The following is a 20495-nucleotide window of genomic DNA, read 5'->3' as shown; positions in this document are numbered from 1 at the left end:
ATTTGCCCCCAATGTGAAAGATTACCTAACTGAAAAGAAATTAGAACTTAAGTGCCTCCTGGTGTTAGACAATGCCCCTGGTCATCCTACAGACGTGGCAGAGCGACTTTATGGGGACATGAAATTCATTAAGGTGAAGTTTTTGCCTCCTAATACCACTCCTCTCCTGCAGCCCATGGACCAGCAGGTTATTGCAAACTTCAAAAAACTGTACACAAAAGCTCTGTTTGAAAGGTGCTTTGTAGTGACCTCAGAAACTCAACTGACTCCAAGAGAGTTTTGGAGAGATCACTTTAATATCCTCAATTGTGTAAACCTTATAGGTAAGGCTTGGGAGGGAGTGAATAAGAGGACCTTGAACTCTGCTTGGAAGAAACTGTGGCCAGAATGTGTAGACCAAAGGGATTTTGAAGGGTTTCAGGCTAACCCTGAGAATCCTATGCCAATTGAGGAATCCATTATGGCATTGGGAAAGTCCTTGGGGTTGGAGGTTAGTGGGGATGATGTGGAAGAGTTGGTGGAGGAGGACAATGAAGAACTAACCACTGATGAGCTGATAGATCAACTTCAACAGCAAGAGGCCAGACTTGAGGAAACTGGTTCGAAGGAGGGGAGAGAGAAATTGAAGAAATTGCCTACTACAAAGATTAAGGAAATCTGTGCAAAGTGGCTTGAAGTGCAAACCTTCATGGATGAAAATCACCCTCACACAGCTATTGCAAGCCGTGCTGGTGACTATTACACTGACAATGTTGTGAAACACTTTAGGGAAGTCATAAAGGAACGAGAGGTACAGGCCACTATGGACAGATATGTTGTGCGACAGAACTCCAGTGACTCTGAAGCTGGTCCTAGTGGCATTAAAAGAAGAAAGGAAGTAACCCCAGAAAAGGACTTGACACCTCAAGTCTTAATGGAAGGGGATTCCCCTTCTAAACACTAACACTCTCTCCTCCTCCCATCCCATCAATCATCACCAGATCTTCAATGAAAGTAAGTGTCATGTAATTGTGCATGCCTTTTTCAGTTTGTGTGTATTAAAATTAATATTTCATGTGGTAAAAATTTTTTTTTCATACTTTGGGGTGTCTTGCACAGATTAATTTGATTTCCATTATTTCTTATGGGGAAAATTCATTCGCATAACGATAATTTCGCATAACAATGAGCTCTCTTGCACGGATTAATATCGCTATGCGGGGGTCCACTGTACTCAAATAGTCATATCACACTGACAGGTGAACATTTACACCTGCTTGGGTTATTTACTTCTGTCTAGAAATATATAAAAGTATTTATAGGTCCCAGCAATGTTTTAGATACCCTGGCATATACCTTGAAGCATGGTGTTATGAAAGGCATCCCTATACTGTTGACAGCCCAGTGACATCTGATAAATGCCCACTGCTCCAGCTAACCCTCGCTGTATTGTTATCACTGTTACACACAAACATGTCTTGTCTCCCTGTCTGTTTATCTGTGTGTCTGTCTGTCTCTGCTTATCTGTCTTTCTGTCTGCCTGCCTGGAATATATGTATATTACAGGCCTTGAAGAATGGTGTTATGACATCTTATCAGCTTGGTGACATTTCATAAATGGGTGCTCGGGGAACCCTGGATTTATTTGTTTCACTGATACACACAAACATGTTTCTGTCTGTCTGTCTATCTTTGCCTGGAATTTTTGGGTTATTCTAGGTAATTTACACTATAACTGTACTTATGTGTACATATGAGACAGATATAGACAGAGAGAGAGCCAAAGCAAGCCAGCCAGCCTGCCGAATACATAAGAACATAAGAAAGAAGGAACGCTGCAGCAGGCCTACTGGCCAATGCAAGGCAGGTACATGTCACCCCCCCCCCCTGCTTAGACCAATGACCCACCTAGTCAGGTCACATCCAATGAAGGAGCATGACATCAGACTTAGTAGCACAAGCTAGTCAGGTCCAACTCACACCCACCCACACTCACTCGTGTATTTATCTAACCCATTTTTACTTTCCTCTTAAAATGGGAGTGTTAATGCAACATGGCATCAGTGAATCCCTGGTGTTTGCCATGTTATTTGCTCCAGCTGGTGCTCAATTGAACGGTGCTCCCACAAGGTACAAAGTGCTCCCAGATTTTTTTAATAGTACGCACACTGAGTGCACAGACCCATTCTTTCATGTCTAGGAGTCTCAAGCCTATTGTGCCAAATTTGAAGGAATGAAAAATAAAACGTTGTTCTAAGTTTGGAGCACTACTTGTGCCAACGTAGATCTACATTTAGACAGTTTAAGGGTTAAAACATATGCTTCACACTATGCTCTGGTACATTTCCCTTTTTGCATCCATAAATAGAGCTCTGTCTCTACACATGCCTCAATGCACCACGCCACTTTTTTTCCCCCATCAATTCTTTGGTTCACCTCATCTTTCATAGACCCATCCATGAATAAGCCCACAAGTATAATTCAGCAAGTTTTTCAATCAAATTTCATACTTTTAGTGTCAATACCTATAGAAAAATATTCTCTACTCTTCTAGAATTATTTTTTTTTATTATTATCACACTGGCCGATTCCCACCAAGGCAGGGTGGCCCGAAAAAGAAAAACTTTCATCATTCACTCCATCACTGTCTTGACAGAAGGGTGCTTTACACTACAGTTTTTAAACTGCAACATTAACACCCCTCCTTCAGAGTGCAGGCACTGTACTTCCCATCTCCAGGACTCAAGTCCGGCCTGCCGGTTTCCCTGAACCCCTTCATAAATGTTACTTTGCTCACACTCCAACAGCACGTCAAGTATTAAAAACCATTTGTCTCCATTCACTCCTATCAAACACGCTCACGCTTGCCTGCTGGAAGTCCAAGCCCCTCGCACACAAAGCCTCCTTTACCCCCTCCCTCCAACCTTTCCTAGGCCGACCCCTACCCCGCCTTCCTTCCACTACAGACTGATACACTCTTGAAGTCATTCTGTTTCGCTCCATTCTCTCTACATGTCCGAACCACCTCAACAACCCTTCCTCAGCCCTCTGGACAACAGTTTTGGTAATCCCGCACCTCCTCCTAACTTCCAAACTACGAATTCTCTGCATTATATTCACACCACACATTGCCCTCAGACATGGCATCTCCACTGCCTCCAGCCTTCTCCTCGCTGCAACATTCACCACCCATGCTTCACACCCATATAAGAGCGTTGGTAAAACTATACTTTCATACATTCCCCTCTTTGCCTCCAAGGACAAAGTTCTTTGTCTCCACAGACTCCTAAGTGCACCACTCACCCTTTTCCCCTCATCAATTCTATGATTCATCTCATCTTTCATAGACCCATCCGCTGACACGTCCACTCCCAAATATCTGAATACATTCACCTCCTCCATACTCTCTCCCTCCAATCTGATATCCAATCTTTCATCACCTAATCTTTTTGTTATCCTCATAACCTTACTCTTTCCTGTATTCACTTTTAATTTTCTTCTTTTGCATACCCTACCAAATTCATCCACCAATCTCTGCAACTTCTCTTCAGAATCTCCAAAGAGCACAGTGTCATCAGCAAAGAGCAACTGTGACAACTCCCACTTTATGCGTGATTCTTTATCTTTTAACTCCACGCCTCTTGCCAAGACCCTCGCATTTACTTCTCTTACAACCCCATCTATAAATATATTAAACAACCACGATGACATCACACATTCTTGTCTAAGGCCTACTTTTACTGGGAAATAATTTCCCTCTTTCCTACATACTCTAACTTGAGCCTCACTATCCTCGTAAAAACACTTCACTGCTTTCAGTAACCTACCTCCTACACCATACACCTGCAACATCTGCCACATTGCCCCCCTATCCACCCTGTCATATGCCTTTTCCAAATCCATAGATGCCACTAAGACCTCTTTAGCCTTATCTAAATACTGTTCACTTATATGTTTCACTGTAAACACCTGGTCCACACACCCCCTACCTTTCCTAAAGCCTCCTTGTTCATCTGCTATCCTATTCTCCGTCTTACTCTTTCAATAATAACTCTACCATACACTTTACCAGGTATACTCAACAAACTTATCCCTCTATAATTTTTGCACTCTCTTTTGTCCCCATTGCCTTTATACAAAGGAACTATGCATGCTCTCTGCCAATCCCTAGGTACCTTACCCTCTTCCATACATTTATTAAATAATTGCACCAACCACTCCAAAACTATATCCCCACCTGCTTTTAACATTTCTATCTTTATCCCATCAATCCCAGGTGCCTTACCCCTTTTCATTTTACCTACTGCCTCACAAACTTCCCCCACACTCACAACTGGCTCTTCCTCACTCCTACAAGATGTTATTCCTCCTTGCCCTATACACGAAATCACAGCTACCCTATCTTCATCAACATTTAACAATTCCTCAAAATATTCTCTCCATCTTCCCAATACCTCTAACTCTCCATTATACTATATATATATAAAAAAAAAAAATAAAGGCGAATATCGAAAGTGAGTGTTAACATTCTTACTACTATTGGCTATCACTTGAAAATATGAACAAAAATATAACTGAAAACTTTACACTGTATACATGATAATGGAATGTAGCACACATGATACAGTTTATATATTAAGCTCATGAAGACTTTCACTACTTACTGAACTGCCCATAGTAATGAGGGCATCTTTTGCTCGCAGCAGCCGAGTCTCTTCCATGGACAGAGAGAAGGCATGAGTTATGTGACTACAAAACTCCACTGATATGCCAACAGCCTGAAAAATATAGTCTTAAAAAGATATTTTCCCACACTATGGTAACTGGAACTCACTAAGGTTTATTTACCAAGTGTATAAATAATCAGCAGCTTTATTACCATTTACATATTCGGAAAAAAATGATTTATAAATGCAATGCACAAAAATATATAAAATTAAAAAAAAGAATAAAAAATAAAAACCGCATATGCATGCACACATACACACTTTCCCACTGGTGTGGCTGGAAGGGTACCTATACACTGGTGTGGCTTGTTGGGTACCTGTATATTGGTTTGGCTGGTTAAAAAGAACCAAGCCGAGCTAGTAGGTGATGGATGACCAATCTACAAACAACCTCACTATACAGGACTACCAAAAACTTTAATAAGCCACAAGCTTCCAGTGCCTAACAAGGTATTGTACAGTATACTATACCTATCACTCTCTAATATCTCCACATACCATGATTATCATGATTGTTGTACTTTATAGATTGCCTGTCAAGTATAGGCATATGAATGACAAATTAGAAATGGAAAAAATAATGGGTAAAAGAAAATTATAGCGTTCATATGATCAATGCTGTTCCAAACACAGGTCAGTTCAAGGCCACCACAGTCTTTCCCAGAACACTTACCATAACCAAGTTGACGAGCGAAACTGCATTGAGGGAAACATCCCACCAGTACATGAGTCCCCCAAGGTTGACAAGGATCATGATGATGGTAACTATTACTGCTATGGATGAGGCAACATCAAGACCAGACAGGAGGATGCTCACCAACAGCACCGTTACAAGAGAGATGCCAAGGGAAGTCAAAACATCTTCCCACATTGTCAAATATTGCTCGTAGAATACATAGAAAACACTGAAAAACAATAATTAATTAAGATCAGTAACTTAATAGGTAGTAGTTGGTGGACAGTAAACACCCAGGGAGGTACTACCGTCCTGCCTAGTGAGTGTGAAACAAAAACCTGCAATTGTTTTACATGATGGTAGGATTGCTGGTGTCTTTCTTGTCTTAAACACGCAGGATAACGTGTACATTTTGTTACTTCTACTTACACTTAGGTCACACTACACATGCATATATATTTACACACCCATCTGGGGTTTCTTCTATTTTCTTAGTAGTAGTAGTTCTCGTTTATTTCTTATCTCTATGGGGAAGTGGAAAAGAATTCTTCTTCTGTAAGCCGTGCGTGTCCTAATCAGCGACTATAATGCCAGGAGCAAGGGGCTAGTAATCCTGTCTCCTATGTAAATTACTAAATTTAAGAAGAAAAACTTTTGTTCTTTTAAGGTCACCCTGCCTTGGTGGGATACAGCTGGTTCGCTGAAAAAAAAAAAACTAAAATGAGTAGAATCTGATAAAAACTTGTGATTTTATGGGGCACTGAAGTTGGCAAAAATTATCACTAGTCAGCAACAGCATCATTAGTGCACCAGCAATACTTACATTTTACAATTTACTGATACCAAATTATGAGTTTCTTTTGGTTTTATTTTACTCTTTTTAATGTTTAACACTATGTACTCTAGTTTCTCGGGATATTAGATGTGTTTCATGATATAGTATTCAAACATGAGGAAATGCATAGCCTGACACTGCTCCACTTGAATACACAGAATAAATTGGGTTGTGAATATTTGCAGCTAGGAGGCTGGAGGCAGTGGAGATGACTTGTCTGAGGAAAATGTGTGGTGCAAATATTATGCAGAAAATTCACAGCTTGGAGAGTAGGAAGAGGTGCAGAGTTACTAAACGTATTGGTATAAACCTTGGTAATAAATACCGACAAGTTGGTTTAGAAAGACATGTAACGAAACACTAACATGTTAGAAAACGTTTCGGTCCTGGGACCTTGATCACTTCTAACATACAGAGGTAGAAAGACATTATATATATAGGCGGAGAGTGAGGTGTGACGCACGTGACCTGAGGAATGTCATAAGAACATAAGAATGGAGGAACACTGTAGAAGGCCTACTGGCCCATGCGAGGCAGGTCCTTGTTTTGATACAACCTCTACCTATGATGAGGACGGGTAGACGATGAAATCATGCGACTCCTGTGTTGTTGGGTTGGTGCTGCTTAAGTATCATGTATGCCAATGCTTTTGAAATTTTGTAGTTTCCAGTGTTGCGTTCTATAGTGTCGGTGACGGCGATTAGTGAGGCTTCTAGGCACCGTCGGCGTCTGAGGTCTGGTTCAGTGAGAACGAGTTGTGCCTCATTCCAGTTCATCAAATGCCCTGTGGAGTCTCTGTGGAGGACACAGGCGTACCTTACATCGTCTCTGTTAGAGGCATTTCGATGCTCATTCAGGTGGACTGCAAGATCTCTGCCTGTCTCGCCTACATATTTCTTGGGACAGAACCCACAGGGGATAGTGTAGACGCCTGCTGTAGAAGTTAAGAGGTGTGGGGCTGCGTTTCGTAGTGAGGTCTTCGATAGATGGCGTGTTTATGGTGGAAACGTTGATGTTACTCATAGCAAGTGCCCAGCGAGTATTCGTGGCAACATCGCCACATGGGAGTACTATGAACTGCTTAGGGGGCTGTACTATGGGCGGTTTGTTGAGGATAGCTTGTGCCTTGAGTCTGCAATCTCGGATGAAGAAAGATGGGAACTGAAGACGTGTAAAGGCTTGTGTTATGTAAGTGCATTCTTCTTCTAGAAAACAAGGGCTGGAGATGCGAAGAGCTCTCAAGAAGAAGCCAATGAGGACTCCTCTCTTAGTGCGGGTGTCTTGGTGTGAATAAAAGTGTATAAGATGTCCTTGTTGGTAGGTTTTCTATACACTTTGAAGAGAAGTTTGTCACTGTCGGGAGATCTGCACAGTAGAATGTCGAGGAAAGGAAGTTTGCCATCATTTTCGAGTTCAAGTGTAAACTTTATTGATGGTTCAACTGCATTGATCTTGTTGAGAAGGGCCTGGATATTGAGACGTCTCGGATAGAAAACCAATATATCATCAACGTATCTTAGCCAGGTAACGGTGTTGGGAATGAGGGTGCTGAATTTCTGTCTCCAGGTTTTCCATGAAGAGGTTGGCAAGCACAGCACTGAGTGGGCTGCTTATTGCCATCCCAAAGCATTGTTTGTAACAGTTGTCCTGATACTTTAAGAGTTGAAATTAACACAAAGTTCCACTAGATTGATGAAATCTAGAAGAGGTAAAGGGAGGTCGTGGTTTTCAGTGAGCCTCTGCCTCAGAATGTTGATTGCAGCGTCAGTAGGAACGTTGGTAAAGAGGGCTGTGACATCGAAGGAAGCCATGCTTTTTAGAAGTGATCAAGGTCCCAGGACCGAAACGTTTTCTAATAAATATGTTATAGTGTTTGCTTACGTGTCTTCCTAAACCAACTAAAAGTATTATTCAGAGGGCTGAGGAGTGGTTGTTGAGGTAGTTTGGACAGTTAGAGAGGAAGGGTAGAGAAACAGGATGCCTTGAGGGTGTATAAATCTGTAGTGGAGGGAAGGCAGGGTAGGGGGGTTGCCTTAAGAAAGGTTGGAGAGAGGGGGGCAGAGGAGGTTTCAAGTGCAAGGGGACTGAACATCCAACACGCACATTAGATAAGAGTGGAGGCAAGCCTTTATGACTGACTTGCTGTTGGAGTGTGAAAAAGGTAATAATGATGAAGGAATTCAGAAAAATTGGTCAGCCAGACTTAAGTCCTAGAGGTGACAAGTACAGTGCCTGTACTCTGAAGGAGGGGTGGGGGTACTGCAGATTAGAGTGGCATCCGAGCTGTAGAGTCAGCACACCTCTGGCAAGACAGTGGTGGAGTAAGTGATGGCAAAAGTGCTTCTTCCTTTTCAGGTCACCCTACCTCAGTGGGAGATAATTTATTTTAGCAAACTGGCTATCATTATTACACAAACAACCTTCACTTAAGAGACAAACTTAAGACAATATTACGGTCAAATTTGGACCATTAACTAGTCACATAAGTGTGACTTTTAATGGTTCAAAATGGACTGAAATGTTGTCATAAGTTTCAATTTTTTAAGTGTGGATTATTTGTGCATTGTCCTTTTTATTCAATTATTATTATTATTATTATTAATCAAGAAGCGGGGTAGGGGTCGGCCTAGGAAAGGTTGGAGGGAGGGGGTAAAGGAGGTTTTGTGTGCGAGGGGCTTGGACTTACAGCAGGCATGCGTGAACGTGTTTGATAGGAGTGAATGGAGACGAATGGTTTTTAATACTTGACGTGCTGTTGGAGTGTGAGCAAAGTAACATTTATGAAGGGATTCAGGGAAACTGGCAGGCCGGACTTGAGTCCTGGAGATGGGAAGTACAGTGCCTGCACTCTGAAGGAGGGGTGTTAATGTTGCAGTTTAAAAACTGTAGTGTAAAGCACCCTTCTGGCAAGACAGTGATGGAGTGAATGATGGTGAAAGTTTTTCTTTTTTGGGCCACCCTGCCTTGGTGGGAATCGGCCAGTGCGATAATAAAAAAAAAAAAAAAAAAAGAAGCTTTCAAGAAATATAGAATTAGAGAATGTGTTAAAACAAAACCACATCTTTTTTGGCCATGACTGAGGCATTAAACTATCTTAGCATTAGCATCATCACACTTGTCTGTCCTCTAATGCTTATTCAACTTTCATTTCCACATAAATACTTGGAAGTAAAACAATGCAGGAAGTACAACACTGCAGTTACAATAATGTAAATTTACCTGCAAGATTAGTAAATTAGTGGATAGTAAAACGAGATGTAAATTATGCAATGACAAACACAAAGTAGACAAGATCAATATTACCTGTAAGGGAACACTTCATAGCGAGGCTCCTCCAAGCCCTCATTTAGTGCAGTTGTGATGTTCTTTGAAACTTTTCTTGCCCACTCCAGAGCCATGTAATAGTCATTTGATTTCTTTAGAATGGTGTGGTACGTCATGAAGTAATTGGCTCCAACACTCGTCTGAGATATAAACAATAAATATGGACAAGAATAATTATTAGTATTAATAAGTATTAGTCAGAGGGCAGAAGAGGGGTTGTTGAGGTGGTTTGGTCATTTAGAGAGAATGGATCAAAGTAGAATGACATGGAAAGCATATAAATCTATAGGGAAAGGAAGGCGGGGTAGGGGTCGTCCTCGAAAGGGTTGGAGAGAGGGGGTAAAGGAGGTTTTGTGGGCAAGGGGCTTGGACTTCCAGCAAGCGTGCGTGAGCGTGTTAGATAGGAGTGAATGGAGACGAATGGTACTTGGGACCTGACGATCTGTTGGAGTGTGAGCAGGGTAATATTTAGTGAAGGGATTCAGGGAAACCGGTTATTTTCATATAGTCGGACTTGAGTCCTGGAAATGGGAAGTACAATGCCTGCACTTTAAAGGAGGGGTTTGGGATATTGGCAGTTTGGAGGGATATGTTGTGTATCTTTATATGTGTATGCTTCTAAACCGTTGTATTCTGAGCACCTCTGCAAAAACAGTGATAATGTGCGAGTGAGGTGAAAGTGTTGAATGATGAAAGTTTTTTCTTTTTGGGTCACCCTGCCTCGGTGGGAGACGGCCGACTTGTTGAAAAAAAAAAAAAAAAAAAAAAAAAAAAGAATAATTACTGTATTTATGTATTAGTACTGTATATAAAGTTATATTTTTTTCTTTTTAACACACTGGCAGTCTCATTATATGCATCAGGTTTTTACTTTTTCTGTGATTATGTATCTGCAATTAAAGGCACAGAACTTTAATTATAGTAAACCCTCAATTTAATGCATTAATAGGGGACAGCAGGTGGGTGATGATGGTGAGAGTGGTGAAGAGATTAGAAATAGATTAGACAATTGTGCAAGCAACAAACTTACTCTGTTATTTCTCAATCAAATGACAAAGAATTCTGTCATGAATTTCTGAAGTTCATTAAATCAAGGATATTCTGTACCTATTTCTTGCTGCTTTCCCTGATAGAGCCTATCAAGGACAGGTTCTCTATCCCTTCACACTATTAATACACTGGTGAATTTTGCATGCTGTAATTATATCCCCTCTATTAGTTTCTTCCGTCAGTGATGCAAGGCCCGGGTCTGGCATTTTTCTAAATATCACATCTCCTCAGTTTGAACATCAGTTTTGATGCACTCCTTTGTACTATCATGAATTTTACCTCAATGTTTTACTAGACAAGGGTTCCCTACCAGTACTGCAAGCTCAAGAATGATTTGACATGAGATAAATTGTCTTGAACACCATATATACACGCAGTCAAGTACAATATCTTTTAATATTATTTCTTTTATCACTTAATGAAATATACAGTATAAATAAATTTTAATATTTATAGCTCCTGAAGAGAAGCATCTTTAAAATTACCTCATTATGAGCATCTGGGGCAATATTTACAGCTTGACCATATGCTGCATGCCCACCCTTTGGGCATGATTCAGAGGGAATATCTTCTAAGAAGAAGGGCAAGTACTTCATAAAGGTGACAGGATCTGGCCGAAGTCCATCCTACAGGAAAAAAAAAATGTATAGTCAGCAACCTTATACTATGTTAAAGTAGGGTTTAAATTACAACAAATTTGGTATATATAAATCAAACAGTAAAACATTTGTAACTATACTGTGCATACATATACAACCCCATCCCTCTCCCTTGCACCTTTCTATTATTGTCTTTCAAAGATGATGTATAATGTCCGATTCTCAACATTATATGGAGTTAAACTACTGCCACAACATTTGAGTGCTTCCAGCAAGTCTGGTTTTATTATTTTGCAGATCATCATTTTGACAACAATATGACTTTCTGCAAGATGAATTCCTCTCACATATTTGCACTGCAATTATTGTCCCAAGATGGGTACCCAGGGACCAATTTTTACTTTTATGTAAGCCTAGGAAAAAAAAAAAAGACCCCACCACAAATGAGTACTGAATGTCTCCAGTTTTCATAAAGTTGCTTATGCTCAGGCTAAATTCCATTTTATTCTCAGGCTAAATTCCATTAACACATCTGATTACCCTTGAAATCTAGCCAAATCTTCTTGCAGTCTTCTCTCATCCTCTTCAGCTTGTATTCTCATTAAATTGGAATCTCAAACAAGGCAATGCAGGAGATAATTGCTGTAATGAGGTCATTAATATACATGAAGAATCAGGAACAGTGAGGCCCAACATTGAGCAATGTGGAACTCCACATGTTGCTCTCCCATCCTGAAGCTTCATCACTACAGTCATTGTTTCTATTTGTTTGAATATCCCCTTAACCATGCTAATACATTTGTTTCTACAATGGCTTACTTCTACAATTTGCTAAGTAGCTTCTATGTGGCAATGTTAAAAGCTTCTTAATAGCTTAAGAATATGCAGTCCATCCTGTGAGCATGAACAAGTCCTTGCCCAAGTAAAAAACTGGTTCCTAAATCTTATTTTTATTAAGATACAAAAGTTTTTCAAATCTTAGTCAATAGAAACACACACACTCAAGATATCGTATGGAAAGGAAACAGCAATCACCTCACCACAAGAAATGCTAGGAATACCTAATAATTAATTAATTACAACAAAATTACCATGCTATACCTCCATAACTTTTATATTACAGTTCTGACAGGGTGACTCATAATCAGTGGATGGACAGAAGGAGCCATCATTCTTGATGCGGCAGCATGGAACACCCGCACTTCCCTCTTGCATGTTATACAGAGACCAGTCCATGTAATCATCAAGCCATGATGATGCTGGCTGAGCAATGTAAGTTCTGCAAAGAAAAACTTATCAACCTTGAAGACTTTTTTTTTTTTTTTTATTATTATTTTACCTCAACAGCATCTCTCATCAAGAAAAAATGCATTTATCATCATTCATTCAATCACTGTCTTGCCAGAAGTGAACTGACATCACAATTCTGAATTATCCTTCAACTGCAACATACCCCCCATTCTCCTTCAGAATGCAGGCACTACCCTTTCCACCTCTAAGTAGAAATTAGAGAATGTACTGTGTACCAGTTTCAGCATACCTGACTGAGAAATAGTGCATGGAGTAAAAAACATATGACAAGGGAACTAAATTAACTTAATACAAGGACGAATACAGAAACATGGAAAGGGTCCTGAAAAAACTATACAATGGTGGCTGCAGAAACAGCACTGGAGCAGACACATTTCCAAAATGTATGAAAGACAGGAACAAATATTCTGTATCAAAGGACTAAATTTATTTAATAACAGTAAAATAATGCAGCGAATGTTCGAATACTGAAACAACATGGGACAGAGCCTTGACTAAATAGAGGGCCATCTAGTTGAGTGTTATGGGGTCAGGGTCTTTTTTTTATTAGTATTGAGCATTTTCATAAATACATCAGTACTTATCCAAAAACAAATAAGGAAAAAAAATTGAAAATCTTTCATTCCACAACCTCAACAAAATTTTACAAAAAAATAATAACTTATCATGCAAGTGGCAAGACAAAAGCCTGGGCCAGGACTTAGGACTTGACCCCTGCAAACACATACAGGGTGCTTTATGCAAAATATGTCAAGTCCGTCTCTGAATATGCAGCACCAATGTGGAGCATTTTAGTCAGCATGACTGTGGTCTATATGTTTTTCCATACACTACAGCCTCTCCTCACTTAGCAATGTACTCATTTATCGAGGCCTCAGACTTACGACAGACTCTCTGACCAGTATTCGTGCCTAAATATTTATTAGAGCTAATTTCCTTTATTCTGTTTATTTCAATAAACAGTCCACTACTGTATAAACATTTAAAAATATACCAGAAATGTTATAAATAGTGCAAAGGTGACATTAAAACAATATCAAAGATGGCTGACACAAACTCACTACCATTATAGTATGCTCCTCACTTAGCAACGAATTCGTTTAACGGCGTGGTCTTAGGAACGAAACTCCGTTGTTAAGAGAGGAGAGGCTGTATTAAGTAAGAGTCATGTTATCTGGCAATTATCATTTCCTAAACAATAAATCAAGCCAAACCAATGCCTAAATCCAATTTCAATGGTATAGGACCAAGAAGCAACACTAAAAAAATTATTATTTAACTATAAGAAAAACATTCCAGATACAGACACAGTTTAAAAATGTATATTCATAATGAATGTGTTCAGATATTTGGGAGTGGATGTGTCAGCGGATAGGTCTATGAAAGATGAGATGAATCATAGAATTGATGAGGGGAAAAGGGTGAGTGGTGCACTTAGGAGTCTGTGGAGACAAAGAACTTTGTCCTTGGAGGCAAAGAGGGAAATGTATGAGAGTATAGTTTTACCAACGCTCTTATACATGTATAGGTGTGAAGCATGGGTGATGAATGTTGCAGCGAGGAGAAGGCTGGAGGCAGTGGAGATGCCATGTCTGAGGGCAATGTGTGGTGTGAATATAATGCAGAGAATTCGTACTTTGGAAGGTAGGAGGAGGTGCGGGATTACCAAAACTGTTGTCCAGAGGGCTGAGGAAGGGTTGTTGAGGTGGTTCGGACATGTAGAGAGAATGGAGCGAAACAGAGTGACTTCAAGAGTGTATCAGTCTGTAGTGGAAGGAAGGCGGGGTAGGGGTCGGCCTAGGAAAGGTTGGAGGGAGGGGGTAAAGGAGGTTTTGTGTGCGAGGGGCTTGGACTTACAGCAGGCATGCATGAACGTGTTTGATAGGAGTGAATGGAGACAAATGGTTTTTAATACTTGACGTGCTGTTGGAGTGTGAGCAAAGTAACATTTATGAATGGGTTCAGGGAAACCGGCAGGCCGGACTTGAGTCCAGGAGATGGGAAGTACAGTGCCTGCACTCTGAAGGAGGGGTGTTAATGTTGCAGTTTAAAAACTGTAGTGTAAAGCACCCTTCTGGCAAGACAGTGATGGAGTGAATGATGGTGAAAGTTTTTCTTTTTCGGGCCACCCTGCCTTGGTGGGAATCGGCCAGTGAGATGATAATAACAATAATAAAAATTCATAATATGCACAGGAAGTGAAATAGCTTTAAAAAAGTTTTGACCAATAACATATTCAATATCAGTTATAATCATAAACAGTTAATCATCATACCTATTGGAGACAAGTGAAGATATATATACTTGGGTTGACAAGCTGTCTGAATTACAGTCGACTGTGCCACATATCTTATTTTGCTCAGAGAAGTTGCTGAAGTTGATGCCACCCTTGAGGACAAAGTACAGTGGTGGTCCCACACTTAGGTACTTACCCAGATACTGAAATTTATTTTACAACTACAATATGACCAATGAATCACTTCCTACTAACCCACTCAAGTGCAAGTGCAATCTCTTTTATGCAATTCAACGTAAGCATAACTGAACATACTCTGGTGATATCCCTCTTTTCCACCCACTTCCTTCACTGCTGCCTTTGTTACTAGGTCTCTTTTCTAAAACTTGTTACTTAAACTTACACTCGCTCTTTGCTAACTCTTCCCTGCCTTCTCAATACAGAGTGAACAGCTTAAATCATTCCAAATGATACCCAAAATCCTTCCGACTAAATATTCCTCCTACTGATTGTTCCTTTTTTTTTTTTTTTAATTATCATGGAGAAAATGAGGATTCATTCCAAGATGAATATATTAAGACAACACAACAACCTTGCATTCTGCTCTTTTATGACTTAAGTAAAATTACACAAGTAATATAATAGATATTACAGTACTGCAAGAGAAGACTGATTTTTTCATTTCACTAATAAACTTTTTTTTACCAAGTTTTTTAAATATATGCATATCTCAAACATTTTATAGTCACAAAATTCTAATTTAATATCATTACTGTGCAGCTTAAAAATGAATTGGTCATATTACAAGGAAGTACATCAAGAAGAGCAAGCTTTAAGTGCCAGTACAGCATTAGATACAATGAGTTTACTCTAGAAAATTTTTTATTATGCAGCTCTTGTATTACAACTGGAATCTCATTTTTTTTTAACAATGGCTACTTCCCACCAATGTAATCATCACTCAGGTCTCTAGCTCTCTTTCCACAAGTTTACTGATATCAATGTAATCACAAATAAAAAATGCATTAATCTATACTATGTACATGGTGGCTTTAGTGTAATGTATGTTGTATAATAAAATTGAAAACAGCATATTAATAAAAAATGCATGTAAATAAGAATACAAAGATATCTCATATCGTAGTGGTATAAAGAATGATCAGTTTTCATGGATTAATGGAGGTAGAAGAGGAAGGGTGGGATGGAGGCAGAAGAGAAAGAGCAGGTGGAGGCAGAGAATGTGTAGGAGTCTTGGAAAGGGAGGATATACAGTGGACCCCCGCATAACGATCACCTCCGAATGCGACCAATTATGTAAGTGCGTTTGTACGTGTATGTTTGGGGGTCTGAAATGGACTAATCTACTTCACAATATTCCTTATGGGAACAAATTCGGTCAGTACTGGCACCTGAACATACTTCTGAAGTGAAAAAATATCGTTAACTGGGGGTCCACTGTATAGTAAACATGTTCTTTCAATACACAGTTAAAAAAAACGAGAAAGCAAAGCATGTCACCTCAAAATACTTCTGAAGGTATGAGTCATCTGGCATGGAAAGCTCTTGATCAAGACCAATCATAATCTTGGGTAAAACAGCAATACTAGAACATAGCCAACCAGCAAACACAATCATCACAATTGGTCGAGCCACACGAGAGAGAAGAGCTGGGGCGTACACATGCTTGAACAACTTGTGTAGAAGTTTTTCTCGTGAGTCTGACTCCTTGTCAGAGCCTTTTATGCAACACAGAATATCATATCTGTTTTCCTGTCAAAAATTTACTTTGTTTATAGTATTTAATTTTTTCTGCATACTAAAGTAATGAAAAGTTATTCCTAAAACTACCTACAAAGAGTTTGCCAACATTCTGACAGAGCAGGTCTTTTGTGTCTCATAAAATTTTCTTGATGGTATTAGCAAACACCTTACTCATCCTTCAGAGTGCAAGCACTGTACTTCCCACCTCTAAAATCTAGCTAAAAAATTCCCAAAATCCCTTCATTAATATTAATTTGTTCCCACAATAACAATTTCCTTTAAAATGCTGTACTGTCTTCATAACTTTTATGCACCCTGGAAAGAAGCCTGAAACTTGCACAGCTTAATCCCCAGTATATATCTACATGGGTATCTACCATATGTCTAATATGTAATGGGAAACAAAAATATATACAGCAGTATATGAATGTTCTTGCTCTAAAAAGAAAACATTAATTTCATACCTATCATTCCTGATTTAAAAAAAATTAGTTGAGCCATGTGTCCAACAATGGTTCACAGGTAAAATGCTATAATAACTTTCAAGGAATTTTACAAAATGTTCCAGTTGCACCCCTTAAGTAGAGTAAGCATCATAAATATGCATGCGAATAAACAGATCACACAGAAAATGAGACCTCTCACCATAACCTACTGTTTAAGAAATAAAATATTGAAATATTTATGGGTTCTTCACCTAAACTTTTATGTATTTTGTAAGATTACCTTTCCTCTTGATGCACAGTCTCCTTGGCACTGATAAGGCTAACTTAACTGAGCCAAACAGCAATGCTGTGCATGGCAAAGAACTACACACTCAACTTCAAAAAGGAACAGTTAAATTTACCTGCATCCCAAAACAACTATGTACAACTGAGGAACTACGTGCTTGAATCCACTGAAGAATTGTAAACAGAGCTAAACTAGACCCCCTTTTAAAATCAAGCTTCAAGAAAATAAAAAGTGGCTTCTCTACTGAAAACCTGCTGTAAATCCTCACAACTACCACCTTGTACATAAGCTGCTTTTCTTGCGATCCTGCCTTGCAAGCATAATTTTGCCAGCAAGCTCAGCCTGTTACTCTGCTCTTCTACATCTGTCATATAATGCTCTGCTGCTGGGTAGAGCCCCCAACTCTTTTTCTACAATTGAAGACATTCCTCTCCAGAGATATTCTTCGCCTGTCTCAACTCCCCCCCCCCACCCCACCCCTTATGGGTCTAACCTTTGAGTCAAGTCTAAGGCCAACTTGAAGAGGATAGAAGAGTCCATGCCATAAAGCTTATATTTAATAAGGTTCCAAATGTTCTCTATCAGATTTAAGTCCCTTGAGATTTCAGTCCAGTCATTAAAGCATGGTAAATCACAATCATTTAGCCAATTCTTTATATCTCACGATATCATAATGACACGACTGCAAACAAACCATGGAATGGGTGGTGTTTGAACCCATGGCAAGCGATTCCCAAGACTCCAGGCCAGTGCAAAAGCCTCTCGGCAGGCTGGCTCTAACAAGATTCACCCAACTGGGTATATTACTATACACCATAGGGAAGTTAGCTGATTGAGTGGTTTATGTACTGGCCTGGAGTTTTAGGAGTCACTTGCCATGGGTTCAAACCTCACGTTCTGTGGTTTAATTCTTTACGTCTTTGGCAGTATGGCAAAGGGCACTGTCTTCCTTACAAAGTTGCCCAGGCACTTCTCAACTGTCAGGCAAATAGTCTGATCAAAGTTTACTTATGCACGTACATATTTATGATGTCTACTATGTCTACTGTATATCAATCATTCATCAGTTGCTGACTCAGTAAGGATGGGCTTTACTTTTCTATTAGCCATATGATATTTCATAACTTCTGGAGCTTATTTTCTCCTATTAGTAATTACTGTATTCATTTACTCAAACTACTACATAATTTGAAATTAATTTTGCTATAGTGTATTTTAAATTAAATTTCAAAGTCTTGGTAAATACTATGCCACTACAATTCTTTCTATAGTTACACTCACCTCCTGTCTCTTAGCATCCAGAGCCACAAGAGAAACAAAACAGGTCACTTGGAGGATGAAGTCAATAGTCAGAGCCATTCCAGCATAAAGGGCAAAGGCATGTACAGCTGGCATGCCTGACAGTGCTCCTATAAATATTCAAAATAAAGATCATTAATGTGTATACTATATTATAATTATCTGTCACCTCCTGGGAGTGTTTAACACCTAAAATGCTCACAGTTTAAGAGTTAAACAGTAAATGTTTATAATAATGAAACTCTTGGCAAGATTAAATACATTATAATTACAATGCAACAGGACTAACTTGGAAAATTCAGTAAAGATTGAAATAGCATAAGCTCACTAAGATAAATTCCTGAAAATATATAACAAAACTTAATAATTTCAGGACCTTCACATAGGCCAAAGTTTTCAACAATGTGCTATTAGAAAACTGGCAAGTACCTAAGAAGAAGCAAGCAGCCTCTGAGCAAGATGCAAGCAGAATGGTTGGTGCCACTTGTCCAACAATGCGACCAATATGTTCTGATCGGGATTCTGTGGGACGACGAGACTCTCGCTGGTATGTCTGAACCAAGATGAACATGTTGTCTACTCCAACAGCCAAAACTAAGAAGGGGATTACCTGAAAATGCAAGAAATTTTTCTTTTTTTAACACAGTGGCAATTCCCAATGAGGCAGTGTGACCTGAGAAAGAATGTTCATAATCATTTACTCCATCACTGTCTTGCCAGAGGCAATATATTTAATATTAAACAAAATTTAATTACCATTTACAACAAAACCATGTCTAGCTGGCAATAAGTATTCACAAGTAGTAAATAACTTTCTGAAATACAGACTTCAAACATCACTAATAACAAAAATAATGAAATAAAAGAGTAAAAAGGCACAATACAGTGATGGAAACAATACACAAATAACTTTCACAAAGAAGAAACTGATGAGAGCATTTCAGATGACTAGTTAATGGTCAAAGTCAGACCAAAACTTCTTAAGTTTCAAGTCTCCTGTGTGTGGGTTATTTGTGTAATTAAATAAAAATTAATGGGATTACTTAAAATTTTAAATCTTACATCATTAGGCAGTTAGCAAACATGCATTAACTTACTTCAATGATGATAAGCGTAGCAGGAATTCCAATGTAGCCGTAAATGCCAACAGATGATGAGACAGACACGAGTACAATAAGAACACCACCGAGGCCAAGAGTGATCTTCGAGTCCACTAGTAATCGGCTGCAGCGAGTAAACTCCCCAAGTGCTGACAGGAGGCATTACAAAGGCATGGTTATAAAAGTTAAAAAAAAAAAAAAAAAAAAAAAAAAAAAAAAAAAAAAAAAAAAAAAAAAAAAAAAAAAAGGCACAATACCGTGACTTGAACGATACACAAATAACCTGCACATAAAAGAGAGAAGCTTACGACGACGTTTCGGTCCGACTTGGACTTTGTAAATGGTCCAAGTCAGACCGAAACGTCGTCGTAAGCTTCTCTTTTATGTGTGGGTTATTTGTGTAACCACCATAAAAGGTGACTTCAAGCTAAATAATTACTGAAAACTGAAAATCACTCTGATTGCTTCACTTGGGCATTTAATATCTGATGTCAACAAAACTACCAAAAGTTTGCTAAAGCTGGTTAAAATGTATGACGAATAAGGCTACAAACAAGGATGCAAATCATGCATAATACAATTTATGGAAATGATCACTTCATTCATAGCAGAAGCAGACAAATTAATATTCTTTAGGAAATGTTTGAAACATTACAAAATGTGGAATTACACAGCAAAGGAGATGTTTCAGGTAGATTTTGAGCATTAACTTCTTTAAAATAAAATATAACCTAAGCATAAAGCAAATATTTCTGGTCACCAATCTAATTGCTAATTTTATTAAATGCCTAAATCAATGAACACTGAATTTGCATAATAAGGCTAAGCCAATTCAACACCCTTATGCTCATTATAATTTTTTATAG

At 39.0% G+C, this 20495-nt stretch overlaps 1 protein-coding gene across 4 annotated transcripts in view; it reads right to left on the bottom strand.

The window, feature by feature from the left end:
- Npc1a (Niemann-Pick type C-1a) overlaps positions 1-20495 on the bottom strand; it is a 133376-nt gene that overhangs the window by 26166 nt on the left and 86715 nt on the right. For all 4 annotated transcript variants that reach the window (XM_053782007.2, XM_053782005.2, XM_053782006.2 and 1 more), the window contains exons 12-21: positions 19627-19778; positions 18959-19139; positions 18512-18639; positions 16256-16507; positions 14777-14940; positions 12292-12469; positions 11077-11217; positions 9521-9681; positions 5380-5611; positions 4644-4757 (exon numbers count right to left, since the gene is read on the bottom strand). In XM_053782007.2, the coding sequence (XP_053637982.2) occupies positions 4644-4757; positions 5380-5611; positions 9521-9681; positions 11077-11217; positions 12292-12469; positions 14777-14940; positions 16256-16507; positions 18512-18639; positions 18959-19139; positions 19627-19778 (1703 nt within the window). The remainder of the gene's footprint in view (positions 1-4643; positions 4758-5379; positions 5612-9520; positions 9682-11076; positions 11218-12291; positions 12470-14776; positions 14941-16255; positions 16508-18511; positions 18640-18958; positions 19140-19626; positions 19779-20495) is intronic.

Source organism: Cherax quadricarinatus, chromosome 30 (genome assembly GCF_038502225.1).
Source record: "Cherax quadricarinatus isolate ZL_2023a chromosome 30, ASM3850222v1, whole genome shotgun sequence".
Taxonomy (NCBI): domain Eukaryota; kingdom Metazoa; phylum Arthropoda; class Malacostraca; order Decapoda; family Parastacidae; genus Cherax; species Cherax quadricarinatus.
The sequence above is the reverse complement of the archived record's forward strand: the minus strand, read 5'-3'. Positions and strand labels throughout refer to the sequence as shown.